General features: G+C 40.9%; 1 protein-coding gene across 1 annotated transcript in view; it reads left to right on the forward strand.

Moving 5' to 3' along the window:
- STAT3 (signal transducer and activator of transcription 3) overlaps window positions 1-25,063 on the forward strand; it is a 162,699-nt gene that overhangs the window by 57,056 nt on the left and 80,580 nt on the right. The window contains exons 2-6 of the mRNA XM_089668782.1: window positions 16,836-16,979; window positions 18,027-18,171; window positions 22,701-22,799; window positions 23,438-23,533; window positions 23,621-23,702. Coding sequence (XP_089524908.1) covers window positions 16,852-16,979; window positions 18,027-18,171; window positions 22,701-22,799; window positions 23,438-23,533; window positions 23,621-23,702 — 550 coding nt within the window. The 5' untranslated portion in view covers window positions 16,836-16,851. The remainder of the gene's footprint in view (window positions 1-16,835; window positions 16,980-18,026; window positions 18,172-22,700; window positions 22,800-23,437; window positions 23,534-23,620; window positions 23,703-25,063) is intronic.

The following is a 25,063-nucleotide window of genomic DNA, read 5'->3' on the forward strand; positions in this document are numbered from 1 at the left end:
CTTTGAATGTGTGTTCACAGCGTGATTTCCTGATTATCCACCTGGTGTCTCTCCTCTCATTACTATCCTATGCAGATCTGTGGATGGATGGATGGATGGATGGATATATCCTCCTCACCTCCAAGGGGAATAATCCTCCTAGATCCACTCCAGAAGTCTCCACACATATAATGCCAAAAAAAGAACAAAAGATAGTGCTTTACCCTTATAAAACACTTTATTGCATAGCCATTGTATTGCACTCACATTTTAATAATTAAAACAAGTCTTAATGGATATCTCCTTGTGTGCACCGCACACTAGCTGTACTCGCCGTATAGAAGCCGACTGGGCGTGGTGACGTCAGAGCCCCTCCCCTACGTGTTATCCCACCGGTCACGTGGCTTCATCAGGGGGAATTGATTGGTCATCACTACTTCTATGGGCTTTTTATATAGGACTCTCGGATTCCATTTTCTTGAAGTCCGCATGTGCACGGCCATTTTCCCAAGGTCTATTCTAGCTATGCAAAACAACCTTTATCACCTGAATCTCTAATTCCAGAAATTTCATTTTGTAAGAACTGGTGCAAGAGGGAGAGGTCCTGGGAGGAAATGAGTTTTCCACGCTTGGGAGACATTTTCCCAGTATGCTTTGAAAATGTTGCTGCATCACATACTGACATATGTTTATTTTTTGGGGAATTGTTGCTAGGAGTCAGAATTCCTAACATTTGTACTATGCAAAGCTACCCAGACCTGTAGATACCTGCATTCTTCTTTGGTTATGGAATCTTATGGTTAGCTTATGGAAGCTAAATAGTAATATTTACATAAAAGCACTTAAAATATATTTAACCACTTCCTGTCCGGACACTTTTACCCCCTTCCTGTCCAGGGCAATTTTCAGCTTTCAGCGCTATCACACTTTGAATGACAATTGCGCGGTCATGCAATACTGTACCCATATGAATTTTTTGCCATTTTTTTGAGACAGATAAAGCTTTATTTTGGTGCTATTTATTCACCGCTGGGATTTTTATTTTTTTTACAATGTAAATGAAAAAGTCTAAAAATTTTGAAAAAAAGTGTTTTTTTAAATAAAATTTTGCAAATAAATAATATTTCATCATAAATCTTGGCCAAAATTTATTCCGTTATTTTTTTTAGTAAAAAAAAAAATCCAAATTAGTTTATAACCAAAAAATATAATTTTTAAACATTTTTTTTTTACATTTTTATTTTATTTTTTTTATATTTTTTATTTATTTATTTTTTTTACATACTGTCACCCTAGCAGTACAGTGTCACCATGGTGACACTGTACTACTTGTGGGGGGTGATGAAGATTTTTTTTTTTTTTTTTTTTTTTTTTTTTACACTGATTGCTTTTACACCCATATAGGATGTGAAAGCAATCATTTCTCTTTCTCTCTGTCTGCATTCTTGCAGTCATTGAGAAATACTGAGTGAGCTGTGATTGGTCACAGCTTGTCACATGGTACAAGGCTGTTGTGAATAGCCTTGTACCATGTGACCTCTGTGATCATTCACAGATTTCACACACAGTAAGCAATGATGTCACAAGTGACATCTTGCTTACTACTTTGCATGTGATCACTGATTCGCCAATCCGTGATCACATGATCGGGACCTCGTACAGAGGTCCCATCCGACCGGTGTTTCACTGTGTCCGGAGGACACAGCGGGCACCGCATCGCGGTGGTGCGCGCTCTCAGGGAGCGCGCACAGCTAGAAAAGGCGGGTGCCGTTTAGGAACGGCAACCCGCCCCTGGTCTGCCACCGCCCTGCCGTTTATAAACAGCAGGCGGACGGCAAGAGGTTAAACAGTGATCACTGTAATTATTATTTTTTTTTATTAACCACTTCCCGTCCGTCCCATGTACATAAATGGCCGGACGGGAGCAGTGCCGAAGCGGGTTGACGTCTATAAACGGCCCCTGCATTCCCCGCCCGTGCATGCTCCCTGGGAGCGCACGGCACTGCGATCTGGTGCCTGCTGTGTCTGGATCGCTGTACGGGACCTCTGTGTGAGGTCCCGATCCATGTGATCCCTGATTGGCCAGTCAGTGATCACGCGAATAGTGGTAAACAAGATGTCACTTGCTGACATTGCTTACTACTTAAGAAATCTGTGAATGATCACAGAGGTCACACGGTACAAGGCTATTCACAACAGCCTTGTACCATGTGACAAGCTGTCACCAATCCCAGCTCTCAGTATTTCTCAATGACTGCAAGAATGCAGCCAGAGAGAAGGAGAAATGATTGCTTTTACAGCCTTTTATGGGTATAAATTCAATCCGTGTAAAAAAAAAAGAAAAATCTTCATCACAAATACTACAGTGTCACTATGGTGACACTGTGCTGCTAGGGTGACAGTATGTTAAAAAAAAAAAAAAAACATTAATATAAAAATAAAAATGTAAAAAAAAGAAATTTGGAAAAATTTTCCAAGGGCATAGAGATGTGTGGTGGCCATCTTTCCTTTACCCTTCTCTATGCCCAGCGCCAGGATCGACTGTTTCTCAGATAAGATTGAACTAGTTAGTACCGGGCGGCTTTGAGGGGCGGGGTTTTTTCAGCACCTGTATTGGTGCTTTTTTTTTTTTTTTTTTTTTTTTTCATTTTGGCCGACAGCCGAAAGGGGTGTTTTCGGCCGAAACGTTTCGGCCACCGGATTTTCAGGTGCATCCCTATAATTTCGGTTATTTTTTTTTCAAAATGTTTGGACTTTATATAGCAAAAAAATAAAAATCCCAATGGTAAATAAATACCACCAAAATAAAGTTTAGTCTGTCTCAAAATAATGCAAAACAATTCATATGGATACAGTGTTGCATGACTGCGCAATTGTTGTTCAAAGTGTGATGGCACTGAAAGCTGAAAATTGGCCTGGACAGGAAGGGGGTGAAAGTGTCCGGACTTGAAGTGGTTAAGTAAAGTAACAGTGGAGTAGAGCATCAAATTTTTGAAGATGAAGTTTTCATCCTTCAAAATTGTTCAACTGCTTCTAGCTGCCAGCATAGCTTCCTATAGGAGACAAAGAAGGATGCAAAATTATCCCAGATGAATGCATACTGCCCCAATTTTTATAATCCAGTGGGCCTTCTTCATGTTGTGGTTGAATGACAGCATGATGGCTTCTATTTTGATATTTCAAACAGATTTGTGGAGGGTACATGCTACTAATAAAAACAATATTTTAAGTGCCTGCTGCAACTCAATGCTGTCTTGTTGATCTGCACATGTGTTTCCCATCAGTTGCCCCCACACAGTTGGGGAAATTGGTTCTTCCAGAAAATATTCTATATCTTTGAACATTTCTCCCCACTAAGATCTTTCATGACCACATCCTATAGCACATCCCATATGACCGTACAGGCGTCACAAACAATTGGCTTGCATTTTCCCATCATAATAGCAATCCTTCGCTATTCTGCACTTTGATAAGTGCATAAAAAAAAGAAAACATCAACTATAATTGTCGCAAACGTGAGCACCAGAGACTGACGCAGTCTTCCATTTTGTTAAGAATCTCCATGTTGTCCCTCATTTTTCCCCCTTTCCTCTCTGTTCAGCCACAGTGACATCTGCTTGTGGGTCACTGGCAGGCTAGAGCCAGCAGGGAGCCCAGAGCTATAAAACACCTCTCTGAGCCGGGGTCTAGCTGTCCAAGGTACCTGTGCAATTTAACACCTCGTATAAGATAACGGAGCCTTCCCAGGAGTTCAAGGCATTCCAATGAAGCAGGAATCACATTAACACTTTTCAAAATCCATTTTTCCCCTATGTCTCATATCTTGGAATATGAGAGACTTCCATACAAACCAGACATATCGTCAGATTGGCTAAGAGAAGCTGAACAATTTGATGGGTCACTCGCCTTGTCTCCAATACATAGGAAAGCCAAAAAATAGATCTCGTGAACCGTTCAGTGTAGAATTTCATAATTCATATCTAATCAATCCTCAGACGTGTCTGCATAATAATCTTCCCGCGGGTGGAGTGTCACTTGTGCTGATGGAAAGTTATGGGACAAAATACGAGTTATGGGAGGTATCCGCCCATGCCTACACGCCCTAAACGGGGTATTGGTCCTTGACTTCAGAGACACCCCCTGCTGGGGAACTTCAAAATAGGCTGTCAGGCCTAAGAGAGCTGAGTTGAACACGTCTTCCATTTTAACATCAGTACTACCTGGGGATACCCGTGCCCTTTCGCCGAGTTTCCTCTTTCTCTGTACAAAAAGGAGGTGGTGGCAGTGTGAAGGGTTAATTGCGTAATTAACCTGACCCAGTAACAATCGCTCAGGCTGCCGGTACATTGATTGTGGTCCAATTAGCTGGAAAATCGTTCGTTGTACAGGGTGCAGCTGGGTATGGCATTGTTACGCACGTGACATCGCGTTTTTAGATCGGCTAGTCCTTTGGTCACGAGTTTGAGAAGGTCTGGGGTCTGACGCCGCGATCGTGACAATATTTGTTTTATTTATGTTTTGCAGTCAGGATATATTAAAAAATAGGAAGAGTCATATGATTAGGATGACATTGAAAGGCAGTGAGAGTGATGCAAAGTGGGTCTGCAGCTGCTGTAGCACCAATGGAGTATATCCACACCTGGGGAACTAGAGTTTCTATGCCCAGTCCTGGAAATTGGGCAGTAAGCTTTCATCTGTGGTCATCTATATTTCTCAGAACATAGGATCACAAAATGTGAATGTTCAAATTCTTATTTTCTATTTATAGTTCAGAAACCAAGGACCAGGGTATCATAGCAGAGTTGCTAAACCCCTACAAGCGGTTCCTCTTGTTTAACGCCTCTACCGGACTTTTTAAAGTCCAGTCAGTTTATGTCCAAGGCCCACTAGAGGAGATCAATAGTCAAAATTTTAATAGACTAATCAACATCATGTCAGGCAGAATGATGCCCAACACCTCTGAAGCGCTGTCCTTTGAAGAAGGCCCTCAAGGCTCTGGCAAAACGGTCCCAAATGAACTACAAGTAGAAACGCAATGGGGTTCATTGCCTAATTCATTCCACCTTTGTCTATACCTTTCACTTTTTGCCAGCCTTTCACACCCCAACCTCCCCCACCTTCGGACCCATATGTACATTTTTACACCCATCCTATGTACACATCTCCTTTCCACACATCACTAGTGCTGCCCATACCCACATTAGGATGGCAACATACTGTTAGATTGTTTTACATTTCCTACCACCACCTGCAATTTATTTGTTTTGGTTTCTTCTTAACCACTTCAATACTGGGCACTTTTACCCTTTCCTTCCCAGGCAAATTTTCAAATATTGGTGCTTTCTTACTTTAAATTACAGTTGCGCAGTCACACTGTACCCCAACTCAATTTTTATCAATTTGTTCACACAAATAGAGCTTTCTTTTGGTGGTATTTAATCACAACTAGGTTTTTTATTTTTTTGCTAAATAAACAAAATAAGACCTGTTTCTCCATTTCTGGTATAAAATTTAGCAAATATATAATTTTCAAGTTCTTCAATTTAGGCCAAACTGTATTCTGCTACATTAATAACCCAACTCAGTGTTTATTATTTAGTCTGTAGGAAAGTTAGAGTCCTCAAACTTTGGTATATATCTGAAAATCGATCAGTTCTTATGTACGGATGGCCTGTTTCATTTCTTCTGGCCCAAAAATGTCAGGACAGTACAGATATCGCCCACTTGACCCCTTTTTGGAAAGTAGACCGTCCAAGGTATTTTGTAAGAGGCATGGTGAGTTTTTTGAAGTAGGAATTTTTTTTCATAATTTTTTTTTTTGGAAAATGGAAGAAATTTAAAAAAAAAAACATTTTTCACAATTTCCTTTACATACTGTCGCCAGTTTAGTACAGCGTCGTCATATAACTGGTGTGGCGGTGATCAGGGACACTGGTGACTGTACAAAAAAATATTTTCTCTTTTAACATATTTTTAACACACTGTGACCAGAGCAATATAATGTAACTATAGTAAAATTGTACTGCTGGTGATCAGGATTTTTTTTTCCATTGATTGCTTATAGCAGTGCATTTCACAGCTATAAGCAAGCATTTTTACTGAATGAAATAGATTCATTCAGTATGTATTGTGATTAAGCTGTGATTGGCCACAGCTAATCACATGGTACAGATGGGTGGTGATTGGCCCTGCCTGTGCCATGTGATCACTGTGACCAACCACAGCTAGCACAGCAGTCCAGTGGACACAGCTTGTGACAGATTACACCTGCAGCATGGCCGCATTCAGCGAGTAAGTCATGACATCCACCCGCAATGACAAAAGTCCTGCCTGGCTGACATTTATCAGTAGGGCTGTGGGAAGTTGTTAGTTTGCCCTAGGGGAAATGTCAACAATTATTTTGATGTCAATGACAATTCTGCACCTGGCAACTGTTTTTGTTTTTTTGTTTTTTTTGGGAGTTTACTCAATGTTGCCACTGTTTCTGGTTTAATCTTTCCCTAGCCTAAACGTTTGCATGTTCTCATTGGACATTCAATAGAATTCATGGGTGATAGAAGGCCAATGTTTTCAATTGCTATTAAAGAAGTTATAATACAAAAAACTAACATTTTTACTATATTGCAGTGGACCGAATTATACATGTGGTGGCTGCATTTTTAGGCTTTTTTTTTCCTTTAGTTTCATTTGTTGAGATGGCCAGTAATTCTGTTATTTTTTTTTTCAAGTTCTTTTAAAAGACCAAGCTGTCCAGCAAAAGTGTCAGAGGATTGAGACAAACCATTTACCGCTGACAGTGTTTAGCTGGAGTTAGTTTTTTTTCAGTCACTTATGTAAGCTCTATCTGAATGCAGGCCATCTATCAAGTAGAATTTCATTTGATTTCAGGTTGTTTGCTGAATTTTTAATGGTTAGTAAGGTCAAAGTTTGATATATTGTATAATCAGTATTGCTCTAGCGCCTTTGGAAATCTATTAACATTATTTGATTTCTTGTGAGTTCCTTTTAACGTCTGTTCTAGTCTGGAAAGCTTATTTTCCGTACTAGGTCTAGAGTACAAACTCTCCATAGGAATGTGTATTGTATTCAGGGCCAGTGCTACCAGCAGGCAAACTAGGCAGCTGCTTAGGGCACACTGCCACCTAGGGCGCAGCCAGCCACTACAACTGGCCCTGCTGTAACAGTAATTTTTTCCCTTGGCCCCATTAGTTCAGCAGAGGGGCCCAGGTGGTGAGGAGCTCTTTTAGTTTTTAATTGCATTTTTTTTTAATTTGCGTTTTGCAATGCTGATCAGTGGCCCGCTGATCACATCCTTTCACTGGCGAAGTGACTATCCCTTCCTCCACTGAGGAGTGCGGAAAACGAGGCTGTAGCCCGGGGGCGAGAGGTGGTGGCCCTTTTGGCACAGGCATCAATGAGAACCCTGTGCACTGGCAAGCTCACAGTTTGTTTTCTGAGGCACAAACAAAGTTACAGCCTTACACTGTATACAGACAGACATACAGTATGTGATCGTTATTATCATGATGATGATCACACAGTACAGAAAGTGCTGTAAGTACAGCGAAATGCTTCCTGTTAGTTATTTACACTTGTGTTTGAGGGACATTAAAAATGTGTGGCTAAGCCACACTTTTACTGACCTCCAACCACTCCCCATTATGCTGCAAAAGCACTGCCAGCGTAGTATGGCAATAGTGGTGGGTGTTGTGTAAAAGCCCCTGTTGCTGTACTATGATGGCAGTGCCTTTGCAGCATAATGGGGAGTCGTTGGGGGACTTTAAAAGTGTGGCTCAGCCTTATATTTTTAATGTCCCTCAAACACAAGTGTAAAATAAGAACTAACAGGAGCATCTAATTTGAGTGTGTGACAGGCTGACTGTCAGGTGGAAATGATCCAATAGCTGTGCATCCTCCAGATCACTTCCTGCCATGTTTCCCATGCTCCACGCTCCCATCACCACCGGTAGAGGGGAGATAGATCAGCGAACACCTGTTCACTGATCTCTCCTTCCTGCTAATAACCCAGGCGCAAGGTGTAAAATGTCACATCTGGGTCCTGGTATCACTGTCCCCAGACAGGATTGGATGATGTTAACTGGAGACACAGCCATCTCCTGCAAACTTCAGCTAATCCATGAAGAAGAGATATCCAGCCAATGAGTTGCCGCGCAAGCAGTGCTGTGTACAACATCGCTCACTCCCAGCTCCTCAGTCAGTCTCCACATGGAGTTAACATTGGCAAGCATGTGAGAAAGCATCCCTGCACAGGCTAAACATTTAGAAATGTAAAGTTTTTTATATTTTTTAGGGGGGGGGGGGGGGATAGGGTGCAAGTAGATGGTCTTGCCTAGAGCGCAAAATAGTCTAGCACCGGCCCTGACTGTATTCTCTTCACAAATATTATTATTAAATCAGTTTGTTTTTAATAACTGATTGTATTTATTGCATTTTCTGTATTTTTGCATGAGATTTGCAATTGGAGATGTGTTTTGCATAGTAATCTTTCTATAGTAACATAATAGCAACATAGCAAGCTCGAAAATCTCCCTGTGCTACCAGTGCCTTTTTGGATGCTTACTATCACCCTTCCTATCCATAGGGGTTCAGAAACTGGCCCATAATCATAAGAAATAATATAAAAATGTCTGTGGCCACCTCTGTCTTCCTTTTTTGGATGTTTGTTCAATTGTTGTCAGTTTTAGTTAATTAAAATCAGCTGTGAACAGGCACTCTGGCCTGCCAACATAAAATATTGCCATCAGCTACAGTGACATTTTTGCAGCCTGTAAATATATGATCAATATGGAGTTGAATTCTATTCACAAAGTATTTTGCTGTTGCTTCGCTTTAAAATAACAGATTTCTTTGAAAGTTAAGGTTTTAGATTTGTTAGAAATGAAAGTTGACAACCTGCCTTTTATTAGCTCTTTAAATAATACATACTGTCCTCTGCAGCTGCTGCAGTTCTTGACAGGTCTGTAAAAACTAATTTAAGCCCTTTGATTTATTAGATATGGGTGGCAGAAACGTGTATTCTCCTGCTAACCCGTCAGTACTGTAATTGTTTGTGCAGGGATTACTGGTAGACTCCTCCTTCCTTCCCTTTTACTGGAAGGCTTTGAACTTGGGAAAATCTGGGACTAGGAACAAGCGACTCCCTTGCTCCTGTGTATATGCAACACAACATCCTACACAGTTAACGGGAGCTTGTTTTATTTTCTCTTCAGTCAGTGCTAGCCAAGGCCGAACATGGTCACATCCTAAGGATTATTATATGCAGCTCTCAGTCCAATACAGACACATCACAGCAGTGAGGGAGATTTAATAGAACAAGTTACTCAGTTCCCCTATTGCCTGTTTGCAGTTTACTGGTCAGGCTGTCTACTCTGGAAACATTTATTATAGAGACATTGGATATTTGCAATTTGTTGTCCTCGTGAAGCTGCTTGCTGGAGTTGGGTTTAGGTTGGAAACTATTTTCTGTATAGGAGTTTTCTACCAAAAGCAGCATTTGGTTGTTCATGGGTTATATTTTAATAAACCTAACAAAAGTACACACTGGCATTGCATATCAATGTGTGTTTGATCACCATAACCTGATTCCAACTCGGTGTTCAGGTTATTGGCAACAACCTACCTTTTTAAGGCAAGTTGATTCACAAAGATTGTTCTCTTAATGTAGTAAACTTGTAGGTAAAATAAAGCAATCCCTGGTCCTGGAATTGTTGCTTGTACTCTGGCCAGCGCAGCACTATAGAAGATGTAGTGCAATTGTCATTTTCATATGTAGGTCTACCTGATGCTTGGATTTTGTGTATGTATTATGTGCATGTACATGGGGGGGGGGGTTACTTTTTTTTGTACCCCTTTACTTATTTGAAAACTTCCCCCCATAACTTCCGATCACATAAGGGACCAGTGTGATAGCATTTTACAAGTTCTCTTTTGAAACATCAGGGTTCTAAAACAAGAGGGGTAATCTTTTAGTACACACAGGGGTTCATTTACCAAAACTAGAGTGTAAAATCTGGTGCAGCTGTGCATTATAGCCAATAGACTTCTAACTTCAGCTTCTTCAATTAACCACTTTCAGGCCACCCACCCACTATGTACTGTGGATGGGCAGCAGCTACAGGACCAGCGACATACCCATATGTTGCTGGTCTTTTGCCAACACAGAAGTGCGCTGCACGCCCAAGAGGATGTGCAGACCTACCCCTCACGTCCGCTGTCCACAGGGGAATGAGAATCTTGGTAATCTGGACCCAGTGAGCATGTGATGACAATCTGATTCATAAAAGTTTTTCTTCTGTTCCTGTAGAACCGTGATTGGTTCACAGTTCTCGCATGATACATGAGGCCAATCACAGCACCCTGTACCATGTGACCAGCTTTAGCCAATCACAGATCACTATTATACTGAACCGTCATGAAATTAACTAATACATGACAGTTCAAAGCAAGCATTGTATTGCAATAATGTTCATATCTCATGCAATGCAAATTGTAAAGAAAAAAAAAATTCCTGATCACCCCCCCAAGACAAGTACAATGCTACTATGGTAACATTGAACTACTACTGATTAAAGTATTTTTTACAAAAATAATAAAAAAAAGTTTAAAAAAAAAAAAAAAATTAAACATGACTTTAAAAAATTAGATTTTTTTTTTTCACTGCTTGCCGCCCGCTCAAGATTGTGCTGGTGAGCAGTGGCTCTGGGCAAAGCGACATAATCTTACGGCGCTTTCTATTTCCGGGTGTGCATGCGTGCTCCCCCCTGTGCTGTCCAGGGAGAGAAGAGAGAACACGGCACTGAGTAAAACCACACACGGTAGATTAGCACATTTAACTCTGATCGCTCCTATTAACCCTTTGATCATGCTCCTAGATCAGTGGTTCTTAACCTTTTTGGAGGTACTGAACCCCACCAGTTTCATATGCGCATTCACCGAACCCTTCTTAATTGGAAAAATAAAATATGATTTTTAAAACTCAAAACATAGGTATATATTTATACATAGGTGCACAAAATGAACAAAACCATTAAGAACAAAGAACAAAACCATTAAAACATGATTTTCACACAAAAACAAAATAATGAATATTTACCGCAAATCAGTGTGACTTCTGCTGTTGTCTTTCAGAGGCCAGTTCAGAAATGTGCGGCATTACCTTGGCAAGTGCCACTCTCGTCATTTTCGCAACAAAGTCTGTTCCTTTTCTTCGTCTTTATGTCCAGCCTAGCTCCTCTCACGTTCGTCACGCTGCCCCGCCTACACACATCCTGACAGCCAATCACTGGCTATCAGGATGTGAGTGGCAGCGAGACTGGCCAATCATTGCATTTGAGTCCCTGCCGCCCGAGAGGAGGGAGGGGAGCGGGTGCCCGCCACACAAGAGCCGCGGCTTGCCGACCACTGGGCTAAGCGATGTTGCGTGACCACCTGCAGCCAATGATGGACAAGCGGGGCATGTCATCACAAATCATATGAGTCGGGTGTGGGTCACCTCCGCCGAACCCCCGAGACTGACTCACTGAACCCCTGGGGTTCGATCGAACCCAGGTTAAGAACCACTGTCCTAGATTGTAAGCTCCAAGAAGCAGGGCCCTCCTAACTCTCTTGTAGTGAACTGTATTGTTGCTGTATTGTCTCCCATTATATTGTAAAGTGCTGAGCAAACTGTTGGCGCTATATAAATCCTGTATTATAATAATAATAATAATAATAATAATAATGCCATCACCCAGCCAGTGCTATTAGTATAGTGTCGGTATATAGAATTTTTTACTTATCACTGCTTTCCTGCCAATAAGGACATCAGATAGCATCCGGGTCAGGTAGTGCCCCTCCCATTCAGGGCAGTCAGGGTCAGCTAGTGTTACATTGCCCGCACACTATTACACTTGCGCTATAGGTCACCGATCACCGCCATTACTAGTACAGTGTTTGTACAGATCAATATATTGATCACGAACAGAACTAGACTCTGTCTAGTGTTCCCAAAAATGCAATGTTCACAGGATTGGCCTGCTTGCTGCCAGCACTAGTGTTTAGCCCCTCCGCTGTTTTTCACAGAAGATTTGTATCAATTGATTGTGGGACAAAGCAATTTATGCGCACAACAATACGTTGCTGCCCACCCAAACTCAGTTCTTGCCAGACAATTCACATGGCAACCTATCACTCACGGTTTCTGAATTGAAAACTTCTTTGGGCCTAGCCCTCAACATGGACATTACAAAACAGAATGAATTGCGGTCATATTGGTCCACAGACCCGAGTTGTCATATGTCCAACATGGACCAGCAATGATCTGAGTAGTTATACTGGGATGATGTCTACAGCTTTTACAAGCAGTGGGAAGGGACTCCGCCACCCCCCCTCCCCCCCAACCAACTGCTCCACCTCCAAGGTTTTCTTGGGCTCAAAAATGCAGCCGGCAGTTCAGCTGGCTGACAATAGAGCTGATTGGAGACTGGAATGTCTCCAATCTTCTCTATGGTCTTAGAGACAGGAAGCTATGAGCATTTAATAATTTCCTTTTTGCCAGGTATAAACAGTGCCATTTTAAAATTAGGAAAGCATCTGATCACACCGATCTTGGGCAGAGGTGAAATCTAGAGTCTAATAGACCCCGTATTTCTCAGAAAAGAGCACCTATCATTGACTGATGCGATCAACTGCGGACAATAGGGTGTGGCTTGGCATACAATTTGCAAGTTGCAGGGCATGCAAATCTCATGCCAAATCACATCCAGTGTGAACCAGGGCTTATGCTCATGATGGGATCCATAGTGAATACAACCAGAAAAGACAGGTAATCTCAAAACATACTGCTCTCTCTATTTCTCAAAGAATGTCTGAAATAGTTATTTACTATTTTTCAGTGCATTCTGGGCATTTGGGAGGGTCTCCTGAGGTTCTATTTTAACCACTTGCCCTCTAGAGGATTTACCCCCCTTAATGACCAGGCCTCTTTTTTTTTGCTACTTGGCGTTGCACTAATTCAACTGATAATTGTGCGGTCATGCAATGCTGTACCCAAATGAAATTTACGTCCTTTTTTTCACATAAATAGAGCTTTCTTTTGGTGGTATTTGATCACCTGTGCGCTTTTTATTTTTTGGACTATAAACAAAAAAAGAACGAAAATTTTGAAGAAAAACTATATTTTTTTACTTTCTAAAAAAATATATAGAAAACTCAAAGTTGGTTATAAATTTAGGCCAAAATGTATTCTGCTACATGTTTTTGGTAAAAAAAAAAATCCCAATAAGTGTATATTGATTGCTTTGTGTGAAAGTTATAGCGTCTACAAACTATGGTAACTTTTTTTTTTGCTATGCAGAGCTGCACTAGTTTAACTGACAACTGCACAGTCATGCAATATGGGGCATAAATTAAATTTGTCCTTTTTTTTAACACAAATAAAGCTTTCTGTTGGTGGTATTTGATCACCTGTGCGCTTTTTATTTTTGGCGCTATAAACAAAAAAGCTTTGAGAAAAATACATTTTTTGAAAAAAAAAAAGATTTTCTCATTTAGGTCGTAAAAAATATCCAAAAAACTAAAATTTCATCAAATTTAGGCCAAAATATATTCTGCTACATGTTTTTGGTTAAATAAAATCCCAATAAGTGTATATTTATTGCTTTGTGTAAGTTCTAGCGTCTATAAACTATGGTATAGATAATGGAATTTACACAGCTTTTACTTTCTGACTGGCTATCGCATTTCTTGAGGTGCTAAAATACCAGGGTAGTACAAACGCCCCCAAATGACCCCTTTTCGGAAAGTAGACAACCTAATCTTTCTGCTGAGAGGCATATTGAGTCCATGGAAGATATATATATTTTTTTTTTCCCCACAAGTTTCTGAAAAATTACAAAAACTTTTTTTGTTTTTTTACACAAAGTTGTCATTTAAATGATTTATTTCTCACACAAGCCATGGGTATATGTGGAATTACACCCCAAAATACATTCTGCTACTTTTACCGAGTATGGGGGTACCACATGTGTGAGACTTTTTGGGAGCCTAGCCACATACAGGAGCCTGAAATCCAATGACCACTTTGAAAGCCTGAAAGTGCGCAACTTCCTCACTATCTATCACAAAGGCCTTGAAATGCCAGGATAGCACCAAATCCCCCCCCCTCCCCCAAATGACCCCTTTTTTGGAAAGTAGACATGGTAAGTATTTTTCAGATCTTATTTTTTCTCACAAGGTTTTGAAGTATAAAAAAAAGAAAAGAGAAAATTTTTTTCTCCATTTTCCAAAAACTTGTGGCAACAAACAAGATCTGCAAAATATTCACCATGCTTCTTATCAAATTCCTTGGGGTGTCTACTTTCCAAAAAGTGGTCATTTGGGTGGGGTGGTGTTTGGTGCTATCCTGGTATTTTAGGGCCTCCGAAACTGTGATAGTCGGGAAGTGTAATGAGGAAATAAAGCCCTTTAAAAGCCTGAAAGTGCTTATTGGATTTTGGGGTCCTGTACTTGGCTAGACTGCCAAAACGTCTCTCACATGTGGTACCCCCATACTTGGGAGAAGTAGCAGAATGTATTTGGGGAGTAATTCCACATGTACCCATGGCAAGAAATCATTTAACTGACAATTCTGTGTAAAAATAAAAAAAAATTTTGTTTGCCATTTTCCAAAAACTTGTGGTAAAAAAATAAATTCTTCTATTGATTCAACATGCCTCTCAGTAAATAGTTTCGGGTGCCTGCTTTCCAAAAAGGGGTCGTTTTGGGGGATGGGGCATTTTATGCCCAGCATTAGAAGTTTATGCCACACATCATTCACTCTTCTAACCACAGGTACTTTTTTTTTTTTTTTTCTTTTGATCACTTTTAATGCTATCACAGGGGAATGCAAATATGCCCAATAACTTCAATGGGCATTGTAATATATTCTTTTTTGAGAAATCTGGGGTCTATCAGACTCAATAGATCTCCTTTGCCCTTACATTATCTAATCAAACCAAGATCGGTGTGATCAGATGCTTTCCCAATTTACAAATGGCGCTGTTTATATCCTGCGAAACTGAAGTGATGAAATGCTCATAGCTTCCGATTTCTTAGGCTATAGAGATGATTGGCACAATTCTGGTCTCCAATCAGCTCTATGGTCAGCTGGCAGAAACACCGGCTGCATTGTCAGGTTCCCCCGATGGCACGGGACTGCCTGAGAAGGCCATGGAAGGCAGCGGGGGAGGGGTGGCATCATCTCCCGCTGCTTGAAAAAGCAATCCTGCAGCCAATTAGCCACTAGGATTGCTTTTACATGAAAGCCGATCGCCAGCTGAAAACAATTATACCGGGATGATGCTTGCAGCTGTAGGCACCATCCTGGTATAACCATTCAAAGTCCAGTGATGTACCAGTACATTGCTGGTCGTTTTTGGGTATATATGCTATGTTCTTTTTTGTATGCAGCCTGTGGGCTGAATGAAAAAGAGAAGAAATTTCTGCTAGAAAAAGTGTGTGGTATGCCCATTATAATTTACCGCCCTGCATCCACCCACTTCTAATGGTGGGCACACATTAGGTCACATGGTGCCACATGCGCCAGTTCCAAGATTGTACAAATGTCTAAATAGTGGCACGCTTGAATAAAAATTGTCCACATATAAGTGGTACCCCATATGGCAAAAGCATGACACCAAGTCCCAAACTATCTTGCCACTACTCCCCATGTAGTCTGGGCATCTAGGGGGCTCCACATGATCATTTCCCTCGTAAATCCGAAACTTATAAGTATAGCCTGTTGCCCTCTCACAGGTCTTATACATCTTGACCCCATTACTGGCACGCTTGCTGTGGATAAATTGTTTGAATGCAAGGCGGCCAATAAAATTAAAGAGGGACTCATCAACGCAGATTTTTTGCTGGGGAGTATAGACCTCTGCTAATTTTTGGTTAAGGTGATTTACGAGGGGCTGAATTTTGTGGAGCTGGTCAAAATCAGGGTCACTTCAAGGATGACAGAGTGTATTGTCGTTGAAATGCATAAAACACATTATACTCTCATATCTATGCTTGGCCATGGCAGCAGAGAACATGGCATATGATGAATCGGGTCTGTGGACCAATACAACCACAATTCATTTTTTTTTTAGTAATGCCCATTTTGAGGGTTAGGCCAAAAAAAAAATTTAATTTGGAAATCGTAATGGGTTTCCATGCAAATGGTCTGGCAAGGTTTAAATTTGGGTTGGCAGCGATAAATTGTTGTGCATAGAAATTGCTTTGATCAAAAATCAATGCATACAGATCTTCTGTGAAAAAAAGCTCCAAAAAATCAAGGGGAGTAGTTAAATTTGCTGTTTCCACCTAAATTCCGGGTTGGGCAGTGAATGAGGGAAGTACGGGTGCTCCAGAATTTGTGGGCTGTCAATCGGTATTTGCAAGCACATCGGGAAGGATACTAGGGGTTCTATGGGTCTGTGTGCGAATTCTTGGTGGTTGCAGGACAATACTTGTGCTCGCCACAGAGTTGTGCTATGGAATTGACTTAATAAAGTTCAAGGGCACATTGTAAGTGAATACAAAAAGTTTGTAAAAAGGGTAACACTTAAAGTAAAAAATTGCAGGTAAAGGCACAGAATAATAAAGTATTTTTACATTTTTAAGTTGGTGACAAGTTCTTTTGAGAAATCCTTTAAACCAGCCAATGGTTCACAGTCATGCCTAGCTGTATTTTCCTGTTTAGTGTTGGAAGATAACCAATCCACTTTACTGGTGGCCTAGAGTTATGTCTTAATGTTTGCTCTTAAAGGAAGGTGTTCTTCCATGAGAAAATGTATATTATTATTATGTTTTAACTGTCTGTCTCATCCTTCCAGACCTCCGTGACACAAGATGACACAATGGAACCAGTTGCAGCAGCTGGACACCAGATACCTGGAACAACTGCACCAGCTGTACAGTGACAGCTTTCCCATGGAGCTACGCCAGTTCCTTGCACCATGGATAGAGAGCCAAGACTGGTAAAGGGGTTTTCTTTTCTATTTTTCAAGAACCTGGAGCAGAGATGATGAAGAGAATATCTGTTAGCAATAAAATGGCATTGCTTTTATAAGGAAATAGAATTACATGCAATGTATATGCGAGTAGAAGAGCGTAAAATAAACATGTTTTTGGTAAGTTAGCAGTAATTCTTATTGTGACGGTTGCTACTTGCAAAAAAGTTTGAATAAGGCTTGGCTGCAAAGAAAAGCATTTATACTTACTACTTGCAGCACGCAACTGCTGTCCTCCTGAGATGAGCTTGCTAAATGTTGGATGCCTGGTCACTCTGTGGTTCCTTCCGCTGACCTCTACATCATTACTCTGCTGAGTGATGTACGGGCAAGTGGATGAAACCACAGAACACAGAGAGGTATACTGACATCTGACACTCCTGGAAGTTTCAGATGCATAACATTTTTCTGAAGCTTACTGTAACTCTGGAAAACAGCTAGATTCAGTGGTAAAGAGTGGGAGAAATTAGTATTGGTGCTTTACTTTGCAGGCCTTATTTTTATATTTTTAACTAGTGTCAGAGCTTTATATACAGTACATAGATTCCCAATGCTTTTCCTGCAGTTAATGCATCGGTGTGCTTACCCGACTCTCATTCCATGAAAACTACAGTAATACCTAAGGTTCAAAGGTCTCCTAATTTCCATAGGAACTAGAGAATTTGTACAAATTTCTGTGAATGTTGCAGAAGTGTATTGAATTGTATTTGCAATTGGCTTTCTTTATGTGGCCAGATTCAGCACACCACTTATACATTAACAAAACATTGCAAGTATAGATAAAATTTTGCATCGGTCAGCTGCTTTAAGTATTCAGCTGTAGCACATAATCCTGTAGTGGATAATATCTGAAAACAAGTCTGATTTGTGTTGGATGATGAATACAATATGTTGGCAGATAAAGTAATGGAAAAAACAGTTGTGCACTTGGTTAGTATGAAAGCGGAAATCTCCTTGTTAATATGTTGAAGGTATGTGTTTTGTATAGCAAAATTACACCATATTTCTCTGCAGGGGTTTTGCTGCCAGCAAGGAGTCGCATGCAACTCTAGTTTTCCACAATCTTCTCGGTGAAATAGACCAGCAGTACAGCAGATTCCTACAGGAATCCAATGTCCTTTACCAGCACAACCTCAGAAGAATAAAGCAGTTCCTACAGGTAATAGTATATTATTTTCTACTGCCATTCATGTAAAAATTCATTGTGTTATGAAAATTTAGCTGTGGTTCACAGTAGAGTAACCTATAAGTGAAAATGAAACAAAATTACAGCGTTGCAATTTTGTTTTATTTTCTATTATGTATATTGCCTGATATGTGAGCTGCTTTTCTCTGATTTGTATTTCATGTTCTGTAGTCACATGATTAGTTTATTTACCCAAGCGCAGGTTAATTGTTTTTATGTTAGTAACCTATAACTTCTTTGACAATACCGAGAGGAGGCAAGGGGCATGAATTGCATAAACTGCTATCTGTAGGTAATAATTATATGCAGTAGCTCTGGTATTTTTCCTTGTGCAAGCAAGAGAGGCGTTAAGCCAAGTCTAATTATGTTCCAGGTATACAAATAATAGTAGGCACAACAAAAGGGTGTCCGAATCCCCAGGTACTCGACATGGGACAATGAAAGAATTGCAGATTGGCTGCTTTTATTTTTAAAATGTTAAGTTAGCCAGTGAATGGTATAACACTAACTCCATACTATCTGGTTTTATTGTTGGCTAGCATGGCATAAGATTCTGCTGCACCTTTCAGCTAACTGGAGTCTTTCCTATAGTGCTCTAGTTACTGTATTTTTTGCTCCATAAGACGCACCTGACCATAAGTCGCGCCTAGGTTTTAGAGGAGAAAAACGAGAAAAATAATATTCTGAACCAATGGACTGCAGACATAGTACAGGAGATGACCAGAGACTGCGGACGCAGCACAGGAGATGACCAGAGACTGCGGACGCAGCACAGGAGATGACCAGAGACTGCGGACGCAGCACAGGAGATGACCAGAGACTGCGGACGCAGCACAGGAGATGACCAGAGACTGCGGGCGCAGCACAGGAGATGACCAGAGACTGCGGACGCAGCACAGGAGATGACCAGAGACTGCGGACGCAGCACAGGAGATGACCAGAGACTGCGGACGCAGCACAGGAGATGACCAGAGACTGTGGACCTTTGGGGAGTGAGGGGGAGCGGGTACCTGAATTTGTACCTGCTCTTACTTCCGTGGAGTTGTCCTCCTTTAGTGTGGGCACCCGGCTGTGCCCGCTGCGCATGCTCAAGAAGCGCTTTGTGACTGGCCCGGCATCGTCTGGGACACATGACGGGGGGGAGTGCGTATTATGGAGCGAAAAATACAGTACTTTAGCTGAAAAGTTTTATCATTGATCTGGTTGAAAAAAGACACAAGTCCATTCAGTTTCATCCACAGGGAGGAAAAAAACAAAACACACACAAATAGAAAAGCTCCATATAAACAGTCCTATATCTGCAGTTGATGCAAAGGAAGGCCAAAAAACCTCAAAACATGATCCAATTTTCTTCAGCGTGGAAAAATTGCTTTCTGATTCCCCAAGAGGCAATCGGATATTCCCATCATCTTTACCTATAAATATTAGTATCCAGTTAATGACTGAAGGGCTGATAAACAGTCCACAGAAATAAGTCTCTGGTTAACTGTCCAAAGGGAGTATGCTCTTGAAGGCAGCCAGTTCCATATGAGCTAAAAGAAACTCTGAAAATAAAAGGAAGGAAGGGGAACAACGCCTATACGTGCAGTATTTTTTTTTTTTTTTTTTTATTTAATGTAAAAAATTTGAACAACTCACAAAAGTAGATGAAATGGCACTTTGCATGTGAGAATCCCGCTGTGCAGTACCAGTGCGGTCCCACTTGGTGTCTGTGTCCCTGGATAACACGTCTGCACTGGTAGATTCCAGTTTACTCTGCTGTACTCGTGTGATGGGAACGCTGGGGCATGGTGTCCTTGCCCTCAGATACCAGACCATTAAGGAGGCACACTAACTTACAAACAGTATAGTGCTAGTGCATCAAAAATAATGGTAGTACAAAAGCTTTTTGTACTACCATTATTTTTGCTTCACTAGTGCTGTACTGTTGGTCCATTTATACTTGCTACTTGCATCATGCAACTCTGCTGTCTATTATTTTTGCTTCACTAGTGCTATACTTTATGTAAGTTAGGGTGCCTCTTTAATGGTCTGCTATCTGAGGGCAATGACCTCATGCTTTAGCCCATTTATACCACACCTAAAATTGCCCCTATGATGGCCTAAATGAGGAGCCGCCTCTACTGCCTGTCTACGCGAAAGTGACATCACTGTCCTGTCTCCAGTGTTCCCCTCACACGAGTACAGCAGAGTACATTAGAATCCACCAGCGCAGCCGTCTACGTATTATGCAGGCATACAGAGACACCCAGTGGGACCACACTGGTGCTGCATAGTGGGACTTGCATGTTTTTAAAATACTGCACTTAGAGGCACTGTTCCCCTGGCCAGAACCAGCTCTTGAGGGAATCTCTTCCACATTTTCACAGCTCTTACTGATAGAAAAGCCTTTCTGTATTTGGAGATTAAATCTCTTTTCCCGCAGTCGTAAAGAGTGCCCCCTTGTCCTCTGTGATGACCATGAAATGAATAACTGCCCCAAGTTCACTATATGAGCCACTTACATATTTTTACATGTTGATCATGTACCCCTTTTAATCTCCTCGAGACAATAAATTCAGTTCCTCTAATCTGTCCTCATAGCTGAGCTCCTCCATGCCTCTTATCAGTATGGTTGCCCTACTTTGCACTTTCTCCACTTCCCCAATCGTGCATACTTCCCAACTTTCCCAGATGGATAAGGAGGAATCACTTTGGCTGACTGGCTGTGATTGACAGCAGACCATGGCTCCCGCTTACTGTCTCCGCCAATGAGGAGGCAGAGACCCGGGACAGCCAAAGCTGTTGTGCACATTGCTGGATCTCGATGGTGCCCAGGTAAGTGTTGAGGGGGCTGGGGGCACTGCTGCACACAGGTTTTTTACCTTCATGCATAGAATGCATGAAGGTAAAAAACCTTGAGCCCTTACAATCGCTTTTAAGCTTTGACAAAACTTGAAAGCCGATTGGTTCCTATGCAAATCCATCCAGATTTTGCATTTTCCTGCTTTAGTTAAATCAACCCCATGCTTTTGCTACAGTAGGAAAACATTTCATTTAGTTTGGTAGAAATGGCCCATCACTTTTTCCAAAGTAGTAATGTTCCGAAGACACCTTGTCTTGCATCTGCAGACACAACTGTCAACTTGGCATAAAACATAATACACAATTGGTGTTTTTTGAAGACTATACCTATGTTTCCCATTGCATCCAAATGAACCCAAATGTATGAGGGCTGTCTGCCCAGTGTCCTCACATTTCAAATGATTAACTCCATACAACCTGTGGAAGTAGACTTATTCTAGGGATCCAACACCACCTACCTTCTTTTCCCATACTTTTTCCGTGGCTGTCATACAGATCAGAGACTTCAGCACCTTTAGTCGCTGACGCAGATGTAATGTAGATTACAAACTCTTGACTTTTGTGACTTGCATGCTTGTTTTCAATCAATACCTCAGAAGGTATTAAAATTGGGGATGCATGGAAATTCCAGCGGCAAAAACATATCGGCCGAAACGTGCCATTTCGGCATTTTGCTGACAGGAAACAGTGAGCCGATACAGGTGCCGATAGTGAGAGACAGTCGAGGCAGACTGACTATTTGGCCAGGGGGTTTGGAGGGGGGCTGTGCGTACTGCAGATGGTGGGAGAGATGGTGCAAAAAAGGCAGGAGAGGAAGCAAGCAGTGTATACAGACCGGCTCCCTCACTTGTCGCTGCTAATTGTAATTGCCGGTTTTTAAATGTAATTGCTGACTTTTTTTTCTGCACTTTAAAGCTCTGAGAAGGAGCTGTCATTTGCCCCGATTTGACAGATCCTTCTGGGAGGCACAAAGTGAAGGAAAAAAAAGCTGTCAATTGCATTTAAAAACCGGCAATGACATATAGTGGAGGCAAGTGAGAGAGCCTGTCTGTATACACTGCTTCTCACACTGCCCCCCAACTCCCTCCTCCTACAAAGAGGACCAGTTACTTATATGCTATCACATAGGGGACTATTGGCCCCTATTTGATAGCAATAAAATCATAATTTTAATAAATAAAAACACACATTAAAAGTGAAAAAAAATTGGCGCTTCCCCACCCCCACATATGTAGACATTTTGGTTTCAGTTATTGGCTAAGTGAGTCCTGCATTTTCGGCTTTGGCTCCAGAATTTTCATTTCGGTGCACCACTAAAGAGACAGCCAGGTAGCTAGTATTTCCAAGAGGCAGTCCTCAATGGCAGCCTATGTATTCCTGTTAGTACAAAAGACAACAGAAACGCTAAAGATGGTTACCTTTCAGCTGTAATTTTTTACGTACACATCCTTCCTGGCTTATTGAATCTGTGCAGCTTTTTTCTCATACCTTTACCACTTTTTCTGTTAATATGTTCTAGAAAAAAAGTAAATTTTTTAATGTATAATTGGTTTATATTATTGTATCATTTTAATATTTATAGGTTTGAATAAAAAAATGTAACACTAAGAATAAATCTACAATTGAAGGTTTCATTGTTTTACAATTTGTCTTTACAGAGTAGGTACCTGGAAAAACCAATGGAGATTGCACGTATAGTAGCCCGATGCCTGTGGGAAGAGGGGAGACTTCTTCAGACTGCAGCAGCTGCTGCCCAGGTGTGGTGGTATTGATGGTGGATGGGATATAGTGTAACCACATCCTCCAGACTGTACTAGCTAACTGTAGCTAGCTCTATTTTATACAAAAAGAACATAATGGTATACTCTCACATTTCTTATTAGTGTACGGTTCTGGAATACTGAAGCATACTGTGTGTCTACCTGCTCACATTCTATTTCTCTATGATTCCACATGGTATTACTAAGTGGTCTCTGAAAATATTTTACATGAAACTTTGCTAAAAACAAAGCATGTGATTGAGAGCTCTGCTTCTGTTATAGAAACAGCTTTTTTTTGTATTTGATTTAATTGAGCTATTTGCCTCTCTTTTTCTTTTAAGTAGAAGTGTATTACCTAATTGTTTGCTCATATGAAAGCAATTCCTTGTTTACAGTTTAAAACATACTGTTTAGAGGGCCTTTCCCTTTTACGTTCACATTTTCAAAATTAATTTCTTTACTGGTGATTCTTCACAGACAAAATGAAGTACTGGCTGTCAGGGGTTTCATGTTATCAATCATTTTTGTAAGACGTGTTAGCTCTGCATGTGGCAGTGTAATGGATTTTGTTTCTTTTAGATCTCTTTTTTTAATTTCATTTTTAAGAATGTCTGACTGGTTTTCTTACAATCTAGCAAGGAGGCCCGGCATCCCATCCCACAGCAACTGTAGTGACTGAAAAGCAACAGATGTTGGAGCAGCACTTGCAGGATGTCAGGAAAAAGGTCCAGGTACTGACGGCAAGGTGGTACATTTTATTGTATCTTGTATTCTTTTCAGTGTTCAATATTTTAATTCATGCATATCTTGCCTGACAGGACCTTGAACAGAAAATGAAAGTGGTAGAAAATCTTCAAGATGATTTTGACTTCAACTACAAAACATTAAAAAGCCAAAGTGGTGAGTTTATTGTGATGTCGTCATCGTCGTCATCCTCTTCCTCCTCATAAGAGGAGGAAGTATGTATGTGGATCGTCCTCTCCCTTTTTTTTTCTTTTCTTTAAAATAGCAGCTTGTAAGGAGAAGTATAGGAAAGCAAAAATTAATAGTACATATCCTAATGCTTCAATGCCTTTTTCGTCCCTTCCGCAGTCCTTTTATTTTGTGCAAAATGGGCTCTTGAAGGGTCGGAAAGGAGTCAGTAAGGGTCTATTCTGTGTTTAAAAGTTAAGAGGGGATAGATACAACTCCTACAATCCACCCCCTCTTTCAGTCCCTCCTTCCGTTGGACTTGCGCGAGTAGCACTGCGCTTCCTGAATGGCCCCGTCGTCTTCTGAGACCTGTCAGGTGTCCCACAAGACTTCGGGCAGGGAGGGTAGGAGGACAACTTCCGTTTTCGATCGCCTAGTCGATCACAGCAGAAGTGGGAGCGGGTACCTGTCAAATTCGGGTAAATCCCCCACCCCTCCCCCCGTCTCCGCTCCCCAAACTTGCCAATCTTTAATGGGGGGTGTGAGAACCAACCAATCTTTAAAGCGGAACTTCCCCTTTTGGGTGGAACTCCGCTTTAACTCTAAACTGATGAGTAGCAAAGGCTTTTTAAATTGTCTATTGAGATTTTTGGGTACCATAGTTTTTCACAATAACTGTTTGGTTATCGACTTAATATGTTTGCTATCGATTTACTCAATGCAACCCCATCTTTGTATTTCAATGATTTTCATTAATTTATAAACGTTAAAAAAAAAAAAAAAAAAAAAAAACAGGAGCAACAAGACACGCCCACGCAGGGGCCATCAATGGCACATAAAAAAAAAAGAAAACCGTGTTCTAACGCCAACAGAGCAAAAAGTACACCTGCACAGGGGCTATCAATGGCACATAAATAACAAACATTGGTATAATACCAACAGTAACTCAAACCAAAGGCAGCTATCCACCGCCACACCAAAAACAAACGGAAATAGAAAAGGAAGGAGGAGTACAAAAGGAAAACTATGACAAGACCATAAGCAGGGGTCCGGGAACGCAACCCTATCTTTTATATTTACCAAAAAATCAAGTATTATGTTGTGTGTGTGTGTTTTGCACTAAAATGAATTATATATTTTTTTTTTTTCCCCTGAAAATATGCATTTGATAAACAGTTGCACAAATATTGCGCAGCATAAAAAAATGCAACTACTCTCTGATTTCTGGAAATGTATAATGTTCTGGGGGTTTATTTTTTCCAGGTTCATTTAGATGTGATTTATTGGGGTAAGGGCCACTACAGATGGTGTTTTTCATAATCTACCCTTTTTTTGCTGAGTTGCACCCC

This window comes from Staurois parvus, unplaced genomic scaffold (genome assembly GCF_062004578.1).
Source record: "Staurois parvus isolate SC_StPar_1 unplaced genomic scaffold, SC_StPar_1.0 ptg000063l, whole genome shotgun sequence".
In the NCBI taxonomy this organism is placed as follows: domain Eukaryota; kingdom Metazoa; phylum Chordata; class Amphibia; order Anura; family Ranidae; genus Staurois; species Staurois parvus.